At 24.0% G+C, this 12,068-nt stretch overlaps 2 protein-coding genes across 4 annotated transcripts in view; one reads left to right on the top strand and one right to left on the bottom strand.

Annotated features, from left to right (window-relative positions):
• The first annotated feature begins 222 nt into the window (after positions 1-222).
• LOC111676116 lies at positions 223-2,347 on the top strand. The gene is made up of 3 exons (XM_023437010.2): positions 223-445; positions 1,419-1,961; positions 2,029-2,347. Exons 1-3 carry the CDS (start codon positions 338-340, stop codon positions 2,254-2,256), a joined length of 879 nt encoding a protein of 292 aa, XP_023292778.2. The 5' UTR covers positions 223-337; the 3' UTR covers positions 2,257-2,347.
• Positions 2,348-3,210: 863 nt separating this feature from the next.
• Positions 3,211-12,068, bottom strand: part of LOC111676147 (octopamine receptor beta-3R) — a 95,322-nt gene continuing 86,464 nt past the window's right edge. For all 3 annotated transcript variants that reach the window (XM_046949980.1, XM_046949982.1, XM_046949981.1), the window contains 2 exons: positions 9,070-9,178; positions 3,211-8,054 (listed from right to left, as the gene is read on the bottom strand). In XM_046949980.1, coding sequence (XP_046805936.1) covers positions 7,844-8,054; positions 9,070-9,178 — 320 coding nt within the window. In that variant the 3' untranslated portion in view covers positions 3,211-7,843. The remainder of the gene's footprint in view (positions 8,055-9,069; positions 9,179-12,068) is intronic.

Raw genomic sequence — 12,068 nt, 5'->3', positions numbered from 1 at the left:
AAATTTAATTGATATTTCGATAAATTTCTTTATTTTGTCAACAATATATTAAAACAGATTCTATAGTTGCTTCTCATTGCTGTACGATGTTTTGTATTGTTTACTAAACCAACAAATTCGATCAACAATATATTCTATATTTAGATCGTGTGTACGTCAAAATGCCTTACATTTGGCATCCACAGCCATATACAAAAACTTAGAGAGTCACCCAATTTGAATTAGTTTGTTTTCTGCTGTTAACGAAAAAAGTTCAAATTATTTTTAAAATTAAAATTTAAAAATAAATATTAGAAAATAGAAAAAATAATTTATAAATAATCAATCATCATTCAAAATGCCGGCAATTGAAAAAACTTCTACGGAAAAACATGAAGGTGATGCACTTTGTGTGGCATTTTTCAATAATCAAGTATTTTCTGGTGGTGCGGATGGTAAAATTAAAGTTAGTATTTACTTTAATTTAAAAAAAGTATAAATAAATCTAAAATTTGGTGATGAATTTTGATATGAATTTCATTTGCATTAAATATATTTTTGTTTATATTTTGATTATACAATTCGTATAAATTGCAAAAACATTTTCATAAAATTTGTTTGTTTTTTCGTTTTGTGTTTTTTTGTGGCAAAAGAAAATTCAAGTCAATTCTCACCAAAATGTTAACTAACAGAAAAGATTTTGTGAAGGAATACTAGTTTCGTAGTATACATATTCATAAGAAATTATTATATTCTATTTTGTTTTTATTGTGGGTGTTTATACAGTGCGTGAGAAAAATAAATATCACAATTTAAAGTTTAGTTGTTTTTATATGTTCATTAATTTAAAAAAAAATTAAAATTGTTTTCGAAAGAAAAATTAATTGGAAATTTCTTAATAGTAATGCTGTCTTTAATTCGTAGGATTTAGAAAATGTAAAACTTTTAGACATTTCCAACAATACAACCTATTTTTTCCAACTTTCTAAAATTATGCTACAGTTTTGTATATGTTATTTTTTTTAATTAGAGGAAGTGCTTTACTAATACATATAAATATGTAAACAGAAATCAAATTATTGGAATATTCTGGAGGGAAAAATATTGAGTGTAAATTTCTAGATTTTGTAAACAAAGTCGTGAAATACAGCCAATTTTTAATTAAATTTGGTTTTAAAACACTTGTTTAATTTTATTCTATAGATAGTTTTCGAAAAATGTAAAAATGTAAAAACTAACATAAAAATTTTTAAAATTTTTTTTCGCATATTAAAAATAAACGATTACAAACATAGAAACATACATATTTCTTAAATATTCTGGAAAAAATTTAAGTCCAAGATTTTTAAAACTATAGAATATAAATCATTTTAACACGCACTGTACGAATAAAAAAATCTTTCGAAACAATTATTATTATTGTTATACCTTTCCTCTAGATTTGGGATAGTGATTTAAATCTAATTAAAACGGTCGATGCACATGAATCCTACATTTATGCTCTGGCCATTAATAGCAAAGGTAAATTGTACTCCAGTTGTTGTGATGGAAGTGTTAAATTTATGCAACCACCCTACGACAAAGTTGAAGATCTCTTTCATTGTGACGACGTAATACAAGCCATGTATTGTGAGGGAGATATATTGTATACCGGTGATGATAAGGGCGTCGTGACGAATTGGGAAAATGATAAAATGTTGTTTAAGTTTAATCTAGTAGAGGAGGTAAAAGGTTTGGCGGCCGAACAAGATTGGATATATACAGTGCGTGATTTGGATGTGGTAATATCACAGGTGGTATCCGGAAAATCGGGAAAATATAATACAAAAGCTGTGAAACCTGGTAAATCACCATTGTGTTTATTGGGCCCCATGACAGAGGGTCGACACAAGTATGTGGCATTTGCTGATCGTACAGGCAAAGGTTTGACTCTAATACACAATACACCCCAAGAGAAATTCAATGTTATATGGGATGCTACTGTAAGTAGACATATTGTCTAAGAAATCAAATTTTGAGAAACTAATGGTAATTGTTGAAAAATTAAAGGACTGCCATGAATTAATTATAAATGGCATTTGTGGGGATGAAAAGTATTTATACACTGGTGGTTATGATAACAAGGTTAAGGGCTGGTCTGAGCTGGATGGAAAGAAACCTAAGGCTTTGGGTGAAGTTGAAGTTGGCAGCTGTGTTAATGCCCTTTGTAGTGGAGCTAACAATACGGTCTATATCGCCTCCAGTGATGGTTTAATACGACGTGCTAAATTTATTTAAATAAAAACGTATTAAATGTTTTATGTAGTTTTAAGATTATTAAATAAAATTCAAAAATTTACATACATAATTAAATGGATCTAAATACTTACTTATTTCATATTAACTTTTAGCCACGAAGAGAATGTTTTTTATTTGACTCGTTAAATATATGCTTTTTAAAAATAAGTTTTAATACTAATTGCTTGTCTGTCTATCCGTCTGTTGAAATTAATTTTCGGAATCAAAATCTGCAATGATTCTGTTAGACATGCCTTCCTATTTAATATCAGAAAGTCGGTCAATGTATAAAAAACATCAACATGATAATGCAGTTGTATTTGGGTAATATATTTCTTTTAAGGTTGGTAACACAGTTGTTTGTAGGTAGGTAATACAGTTCAATTTGTTTCGTGTAATACAACTTTTATTTATTTGTTTGCATGTATGTTATGTGTTAAACTATATGGTGACACAACTACATGATTGACTCAAAATACTAAGAGTTAATCCCAGCAAGTCATAAAGCTATTTTAGCATGTGCTTGTCCTATAAGGAAGTCAATTGTCCACAGATTACAAACAGATACACAAAAAGCTTAAGTTTATTTTTGAAGTATTCATTCTTCCGTTTATTCTATATCCTTACAAAGGGATATATAATATAGAATATTGAGAAGAACAATTTATAGAATATTCAATATTAACAATTCTATGAAAGGAATTTTTGGATAAACAAACCAAAATGCTATTTAATATTTTTCTTTTAAAAATACAACTGAAAATACAGTTACATTTTATGACGTGTTATTGGATATATATCTATATGTATATTCATATTTACATTAACATTTACCTTAACAACATTCCCCACTGATTCTTCTTCAAAAAACAGCATTTTCATTAGATTCTTTTTTTTAAATATATAATTTTTTATTTCCATGTTTTTTCTCACTAAAAATATTTAATAACAAAAACAAACATAAACAACAATTCCATTCTTTTGTTAATTTTTCTTTCACATGGAAAAATTTTAAAATTAAACTAAACTTAAAAAACTAAAATTTCCAATTTTCTTAGTTTTAATTTCTGTTAAAATTTTAATTTTCTTTAGCTGTAAAGATTGTCAATTGCTGCAATTTTGTATGAATATTTTTTGAATATACTTTTGCTTAAATCATTAATATACATTCATTGCACTTTTGCAGCTTTTTTTATTCAATAATTTTTCTTATTACCAACTACAATTTCCTTCATTTAATTTTATTTTCTGTCTAAGTTAAACACCAACATTTATACATAAAATTCACATATATTTTTTCTTGTTTAATTTATTTTTTATTTTTATTTTTTTAATTTTTAGTATTTTCTTTTTAATTCATTATAAGAATTTTCAATTTTTAATATTCTAATTTATCAACTTGTACTTATTTATAATGTAATATATGTATTTGTTGTTTATTTGCATATACTATCAATTTGTTTAATATTTAATTTGTAATTTCGATGCAAATTTAAATTATTATAGTTTAAAAAAGACATTTCCGTTAATATCTATAATATTTAGACATCAATTTAAAACTAATGATACTTTCATAGATCATTTATGCAACCAAGTTTTGTTTTTATTACTTTTTCCTTTTATAATACTTAATTAAAAAAACACATTACATACAATGTTCCTACTTATATACGCTTTTGTAAAAAAAAACATTTTTTTAAATTTTTTAATAAGTTTTTAAATTTTTCTAAAATGTTTAATATAGCACTAAATTTATTCTTTGATTATTCTTGAATTATTTATAGAATCATAAATTTTTTAAAAAACAAACATTATTTTATTGCAAAAACATCCTGGGAACATTTTAATCAGAAAGTTGTTATAAAATGATGTTAAAAATCATGTTAATTTTGTAAGCGTATGTTTTGCCGTTTTTAAATATTCTTATTTAAATTAAAATAAAATGCTAGTTCTTATTAAGCAGTTAGTTTAACTACATATTTTTTATATAGTTTAAAAGTTACATACTAATTGGAATTTATGAATCAAAAGGAAATTAAAAAAATCAACCATTAAAAGTTTTTTAGAATTTAGTTGACATACAACGGAAATTAAACGTGAATTCTTTAATGAATTACACAAATACATACATATGTATGTAATTTAAATACAAAAATTTTGACTAATTTAGCAAGTACTCTAAAACCATAGTAATACACTTATAATTCGTCTGTAGAGAGAAGTAAAAGTCACTTTAAATGTTTGACAACAATTATTGTTAAATTCTAAAGTATTTAGATTGTTTTATTTATTTTATTTTTATGACTTTAGGAAAAGGCCGGAAAAGTTTCGTAATTTATTCTTTCAACATTTGTGAGTCCTGATAGATGGAAGACTCTCTATGTTATTCAAAAAGGTAATAAAAAATATTAAGAAAATAGTCTCACAAACTTCTTGAAAATAACTTCAGAAGTACTTCCATAGACTAAATTCTACTTCTTTTTCACTTGATCTTCATTTCAAGAAATGTAGCACTTTGTTTAAAAAAATCCTTAGACTTGAATTAACTCAAAAACTTAATTTACATACCGAATGCAGTACTTAGAGTTTTTGTCAAAACTTGCCTACTGCTATAAAATGTCAAGTCTAAAAATTTAGTACTTACAAATGTAGTTATTTGTAAGTAATTACTAAACTCCTTCTAAGTACTGAATTTGGTATGTAATAGACATTGAAAAGTAAGTATTTGCGTTAATATAAGTCTATGTAATTTTATTTGTTGGTGATCGTAGTACTTACCTAATTCTCTAGTGGTAACCAAAGTTTAAAGTATACCCAGTCTCATCATAATTATGACGAAAAAATCTATTGTATATGGGAATTTTAGCATTTTAGTACCTTAATTTTTAATGTTAGTTCTCAGTAGCTATCTCATAGTCATTTATAAAAGGCTCTCAATCGGCTTTAATTGTCAGCTCTTTTTTATAAAACATGCATTGCATTTAATAGCAAACAGTGACTGATGTCCTCTGTTTTTTGTATGGCAACTATGATGTTTAAATTTATACTTGAAAACATTAAAGGGGATTAACGTTAAATTACATTCATTAACTAATCAGATTATTAATTGGCCAACTCATGAATCCAAAAATAAATACTAAAATGTATTTTGGTGTCGATTATACATTCAGAATACCTTACGTATACAACTCTTCCAAATAAAGTTTAAACAAAAGCTTAGAGTCCGTAATTATGACAAATTAAGTATTTAACATATTAAAAGAAGAAATTTTTAAATAATTTAAAAAATCCTCAGCAAAGTAGGTTTTTTTGTTTTTCCAAAATTTTTGCTATAAAATAAAATCATACTTATAAATACATGATACATACAATACGTATACGTCAAATATTGCTTATAAACCAGAGACATTTACAAGAACACTATGTGTTATTTTTTATTTTAACTATTTACTTAAATATATATTTATGTTGGAATTTAACTAATATTTCAGCTTTTTAGTGTTTTTCTTAATCTATATTACTATTTTATATAATATATAGTTTTTAAGCCTTTTGGAGTAAAATATATTACATCAATATTTAATTGCTATTATTTTTACTATACTACTATTTTTTATTTACAAACAAAATATATATTTTTTTTAACTTTTTTCATGTTTAAATGTAACAGGTGTTGCAAAAGCTTGTAAAAATTTAATTTATACATAAAAACAAACTAGCTAGATAGTATTGTATTTGAAATAAAATTTTACTCATACTGCTATTAAGAAAAGAACTTAAAAAACTATAAAGAAAAAATATTATTGCTTTAAAATACTAAATAACATACATATGTATGTACATATGTATATGTATGTATTTGTTGCAGTTTGTTATTAAGATTACTATGTATGGTTGATTGTTTAGGGTAGATTAAATTAAATGGTTAAAGCACAGTGGGTAAAGTTAGGAAAAAGTTCTCTTGTATTAAGGAATTTTCTTTGAAACAGTGAGCACTAGAACATAAACATTATTTTTGCTTTAAGCACATAGAGATGGACTATTACATATAATATTATAGCCTTTTCAGTAATGTCAATTGTCCATAGACTAGAGATTTACCCTCTCATTCACAAACAACATATTATTTTATAAAATGTTTATTATTTAATTTCCATACGAGATTTGATTTATAAATCGCTTATAAAAAAATTTTGTTTATGAACAAGGTCTTTAGTAATCAGTGGATCTGTTTAATTTAACATATTTCTAATACTAGTCCAATGGACTAGTCAGCAGCCTAAGCTTTAGACTAATCAATAGACTGTTCATTAATTTAGAAATAGTATATTCAATATGATATTTTTATATTTTATAACTAACTTTGTATAAAAGTAAATCAAGTAAAATTCAACCAGATTCCGAGAGATCTAAATTGGATTTTTTATTTACTTTTATTTAAATTTTTGGCAACTTTTTCTAAGACTATGGACTACTAGTATACCAGTCATTTTGCTTTCATCAAAAATATTAATATGTAGTAGTATTTAGTAATTGTAAATGTTAGGAAGACTTTTATTGCTTAACATCTGTTTTGGCTATCTATCTATCTTTTTTCTTGATACAAAGCTGTAAGATAAACTATTATTTCTAAAAATAATTTTTGATATTGCTGTTGCAGTAAGTCAAATAACCAGAGAAATGAAAAATGCTGCTTATGTTTCTTTAAAGAGTATATAACAAACTTTAGACGAAATATATGTTTTATTTTTAATAGTACAATCAATTTGAAATGACTTAAACAAAAATAGAATAACGAAGTTTTTGAGACTTTGGTAAATATGAAACTTTAGTAGAAAAGAAAAAAATTTAAGAAAAATTTTAATTTGCAAAAAGTGATTTTTTTTTCAATATTTCATAATAATACATATTAGTTTTCTATGAGATTTTATATGAAAATAACATTTGAACAATCGCGTATTGATACTAGTGTTAGTTGTTGTGGAATGCTATCACAACAGTTCAATTTATAAGGAATCCAAAATATGTTGATAATAACTGATAATTCTATTGATATAAAGGACAGTTTAAATTTACTATAATTTCATTTAAAACCCACTGTGCTTCAAAATAAACGTTCAAAGTAGAACACTTACTAAATATCCCCTTAAGAGCAGTTCTTTGGTTTTGTTTTTTGTTTAAAACACTTAACATAATATAAAAATAAAATGTTGTTTTCTTTAAAATTTTCTTGTTTTTTCTTCTGGTTTATCACATAAATAGTTTTAGTTTACTCTTACTTTACTACGATGTACTTAAAAAAACTAAAACGTACATACGCACTCTTTCTCACATTCAAACATACATACAAAATCACAAACATACCTAATAAATGTGTTAGTGTATACTGAAAGTGTACAAGTAATGGTAGTATTTATTGCATATATATTTAATACTGTACTTAACATCAAAATATCTCGCTTAACAATTTTTTTTCGGTAGTAATATTATGGCTCGCCTACTGTATTATATGTTTTTATTTTGTTTTTACTTAGTACACTGTTGTTGCCACCGCTGACGAGGAGGTTATTGTTGAATGTTGTATATGCTACACATAATAAGCATTATAGGGATTACGTTTCTCCAAACATGGTAAAACACATTCTAAGGTATTACGAAATGCTTCTCGAAAATCACGATTAAAATAAGCATAAATGAGTGGATTGAGTGTTGAATTAAAATAACCAATCCAAAAGAGTACAGCTACGACAACGTCCGGACAAGGACATGCAGGACCACATAGTGATGTTATCACGTACCTTTAAATATAAAGAAAAAAAAATTTAAATAATATACATATTTATGTACACACATATATGGTACATAAGTGATTAGGGGCCGGGGTAAAATATCTATAATAGTTTTATTAATACATACAAGTGCGTTTTAGAGCTTACGTAAGTATGTACGAATTACACAGTGAGGCAAATTTGCCCAAAATTTTAAAATTTAAATTTTCAAATAGTAATAATTCATAAAGTATAAGAAATAAAAATACCATAAAATACAATTTCGTTTAGAAATTGTGCATGCAGAAATTATTATTTTTTGAACGCCATAGCGAGGTCCTTGGTGATATTGGTATACTATAGATTTATTTCCAAAAAAAATTTGATTATGCCCCACTGTGTACTGGGTAAAGTAATAGTTTAATGCTTACATACCTATGTATGTATTTAATAGGGCGGTTTTCTTTGAAATAGAAAGTTATTGCAAATTTTCCAAGAAAAAGAAAATTTTCACAAATTTTCTAAAAAAAGAGAATTTTTGCAAAATTTCTAAAAAAACAGAATTTTTGCAAAATTTTCTAGAAAAAGAAGAGAACTTTTACAAATTTTTCAATAATATGTTGTTATTTGTAAAATTTTCTGTTAAAATAGTTTTTTTCTTGCGATATTCACTGTTAAAAGTTAATTTTTTTTCTGCTGGAAAATTCTCCACAAAGAGACAAACTTCTCTTGCTTTGAAATAGTGAAACTCAATAAGCTTTAATATATATAATAATTAGAGAACTAATTTTTTACTCTCTGCCTTTAACTGTTTTAAAGGCAGAATATTTGATACATTCCTTATAACATGTGAATTCTGAACAAAATTCTCTTAAAATATATGATTTGAATCTTTTAGTACAGGCTTTTGATATATTCCAATTAAAAAAGTAAATTTTATTGGGAAAAAGAACATATAAATAAAACATTTAATTATTTTTTGTTGTTCGGATTTTTTTTGTTTTTTCTGTTATTATTAAATTTATAATAGTTTTTTTCAACATACCATAGAAAAAATGGCAACCAACATAATAGGAATACGCCCATTATAATTCCCAAAGTACGTGCAGCTTTATGTTCCGCTTTCCAACCTTTTGTTGGTCTTACTGAACCACCTAGAAATATGAAAAAGTAATTAATAGATATAGTTTTTTTCTTGAGTTTCTATTTATTTTATTAAACTCGTTGTTACGGGCGCATTCAACACAAATATATTGTAGATATTAAAAAGAAAAAAGTTATAAAAAATAGCTTAAAAAAGTAAAAATTTATAAATAAAATTTGCATACGATTTAAGCTTTAGTTTAATAGAGTTAGTAGAAAAATTAACAGTTATATTTATAAAAAAAGTATAGAAATATTTTGTTTATTTAGATTAAAAAACTAGCTTAAACTATAAATTGTGATTATAAGTCCCAACAAACTGTAAACAAGTTTTCATATTGATTTTCTATAAAAGTTTCCAATTATATTTTACTCCTTTTTGTGTTGCTTATTAAGAGTTAAAAAAGTATTTATTTAAATAAAAAGAAAAGTTTTACACTTTTTTATTGCTTTTTATTGTTGTAATGTGTTTAATATAACGACTTTATATCTAATAATAACCTCAGGTTATTTATTTATAATTTATTTAAACATGCATAATTCCAAGAAATTTATAATTTCAACATTAATTAGCCACATTATTGAACATGTTAGAAAATCATAACAAATTAAGTGTAACATAAATCTAGGGGCGTTAAAATGGTAAAGAAGTAAAGATGTTTTCTGCTTTTTTTTTAAACAAGGTGTTTTCTTTATTTTTAGCTATTTGTAGCTATTAGTATCTGGCAGTGTTATTAATTAACATATTAGATGCTATAATTAAATGAAAAAGATCTATGACCACTGTGACGTATACGCATTTTTTTTTATAATTTTATATCAAACATACGCCACCGGTTTATTAAAACTATTTTGTTAACAAATTGAAAATTGCAAACAACTTTTCTAAATATAATAAAATCAAAATATCCAGAAAATAGTATAAACAAATTTATGGAAAAATATGTCAATTTAGACAATTTAACATATATATATTAAAAAAAGAAAATTTAAGACTTGAAAAATTGTTATACTAAATATGCTGTAGCATATTTATTAAAGTCCTTTATCATAAAAATCATAAAATTTTCTAAATCTTAAGCTTACTTTTGTATGAATATTTAGGCTTTTATATTAAATATTTGTAACTGTTTAAAATTTTTAATATTTTATTAGCAAACAACGACCAATTGTGTCCTTAGGTTATAAACAAACATTTACAAACATACACAAAAAAGTTTCAATATAATGCTTCTGTAATAAAATACTTTGTTTGGATTTATAGTTTGGTTTGCTTTAATGTAATCTTTTAAATCTTTAACTCAAGTTTTTATTATTGTTTTCTCTATGTCAATATTTTGTAAGTATATATTTAGATGCTTAGATAAATAAAGAAAAAATTCTATTGTAAAGACAAATAGAAATTAAAACAACATTATAATGTTAGTTATAGTAGTAATATTACGAAACAGTAACAATTCTTTAAAAATCTCTTAATGATTTATCCATAGTAACTCTTCATCATCATTATCCATGTCATGACATAATAATAATCTATAGTACATACATACCTATAATCTATGAAAACAATGGAAGAGGAATCAAAAATATTGCACAGAGTGACATGAATATTTTAATTTTAATGAAAACTTTTGAGAATTTTCTTTTCTTTTTAGAAGAAGTTTGATAAAAATTCTAAAATTTAAAAGTTTTTTATATTTTCTCTAAAAATATTATTTATGCTTATCCAATATTTTTTGGATAAATAATTGCTTTTAAGTCATATTTATGAAAACATTTTTTTGACAAAATTTTTTTAAATTTACGATAACAGTAAAATTTGAGATTTAAATTTTTTCTTTTTAGATAAATTTTTGATTTTGATTTTTTATAAATATTTTATTTTAATAGAACAGTTTCAATGAAATTTTTCACTTTATTTTTTGACTTAACTTTTCGACAAAATTTTTCTTAGAAAAATTTTTTTTATAATATTATTCGAAAAAAAATTTACTTTATAGAAAATTTTATTTTTTAGTTTTATTTTCAAGAAAAAAAGCTCTTAACTTTAAAGTAAATATTCGATTCATATATGCTTTCCGTTTAGAGAAAACTTTCTATAAAAAATGTATAGGACTTAAAAAATTTATAGCAAATATTCTTTTTATTATTATTTTTTTACAATTTTCTATAAAATTTTCTCCTTATAGAAGAGCTTGAAACATTTTTTTGTTATAAAAAATTTTATAGCAAATGTTTTTTTTTTTTATAGGCAATTTTTGATAAACATTTTCTTTTTAATGAAAATAATAATAAATAAAAAAATTGCTTAAAAGAAAACTTTCGATTAATAATTGTACTTTTATAGATCATTTTCGATAAAAGTTTGTACTTTATAGAGTATTTTAGAAAAAATATTTTCCATAAAATTTTTTGTTTATAAAATTGTTTTCTTTATAGAACTCACAAACTAACTACTAAAGAAAATTATTTTCTTTATCTATTTTTAAATACATATTTTTTTCGAAGAATTCAATTTCGATAATTATCATGTTCTAATATCGTTGAATCGTTATATATTTTTCTTTGATTTTAATTTTAATGAAACACTGACAGTCAACTGTACAACATTGTTTATAAAAACATTTACAGTTTTGATTTAAATTTTGTATGTTATTTATGCAAGAATATTTAATTATTATTTAATAGTAGATACAACATAAAAGTAATTGGAGCAATATAGCGAACAAAATATATCTTTATATATTAAAACGAAATGACAATGACGAGTTGAGTAATAGGAAAATTGTTTCTGATTCTGATATTGTCATAGATATTAAATGGAATATGGTAGCAATAACAACGACAACAACAACGACAGCAATAGCAACAAGCAAATGGAAGAGAGAGAGAGAAAAAAGA

The sequence above is a fragment of the Lucilia cuprina genome, chromosome 4 (genome assembly GCF_022045245.1).
Source record: "Lucilia cuprina isolate Lc7/37 chromosome 4, ASM2204524v1, whole genome shotgun sequence".
In the NCBI taxonomy this organism is placed as follows: Eukaryota; Metazoa; Arthropoda; class Insecta; order Diptera; family Calliphoridae; genus Lucilia; species Lucilia cuprina.
This window is presented reverse-complemented; position numbering and strand designations above follow the sequence as displayed.

What these genes read in the sequence shown, in the direction of transcription:
- LOC111676116 (XM_023437010.2), top strand. Translation starts at nt 338, where the DNA reads ATGCCGGCAATTGAAAAAACTTCTACGGAAAAACATGAAGGTGATGCA. An exon ending in GTGCGGATGGTAAAATTAAA is followed by an intron (nt 446 to 1,418) that starts GTTAGTATTTAC and finishes CCTTTCCTCTAG; the next exon opens with ATTTGGGATAGTGATTTAAA. An exon ending in ATGTTATATGGGATGCTACT is followed by an intron (nt 1,962 to 2,028) that starts GTAAGTAGACAT and finishes GAAAAATTAAAG; the next exon opens with GACTGCCATGAATTAATTAT.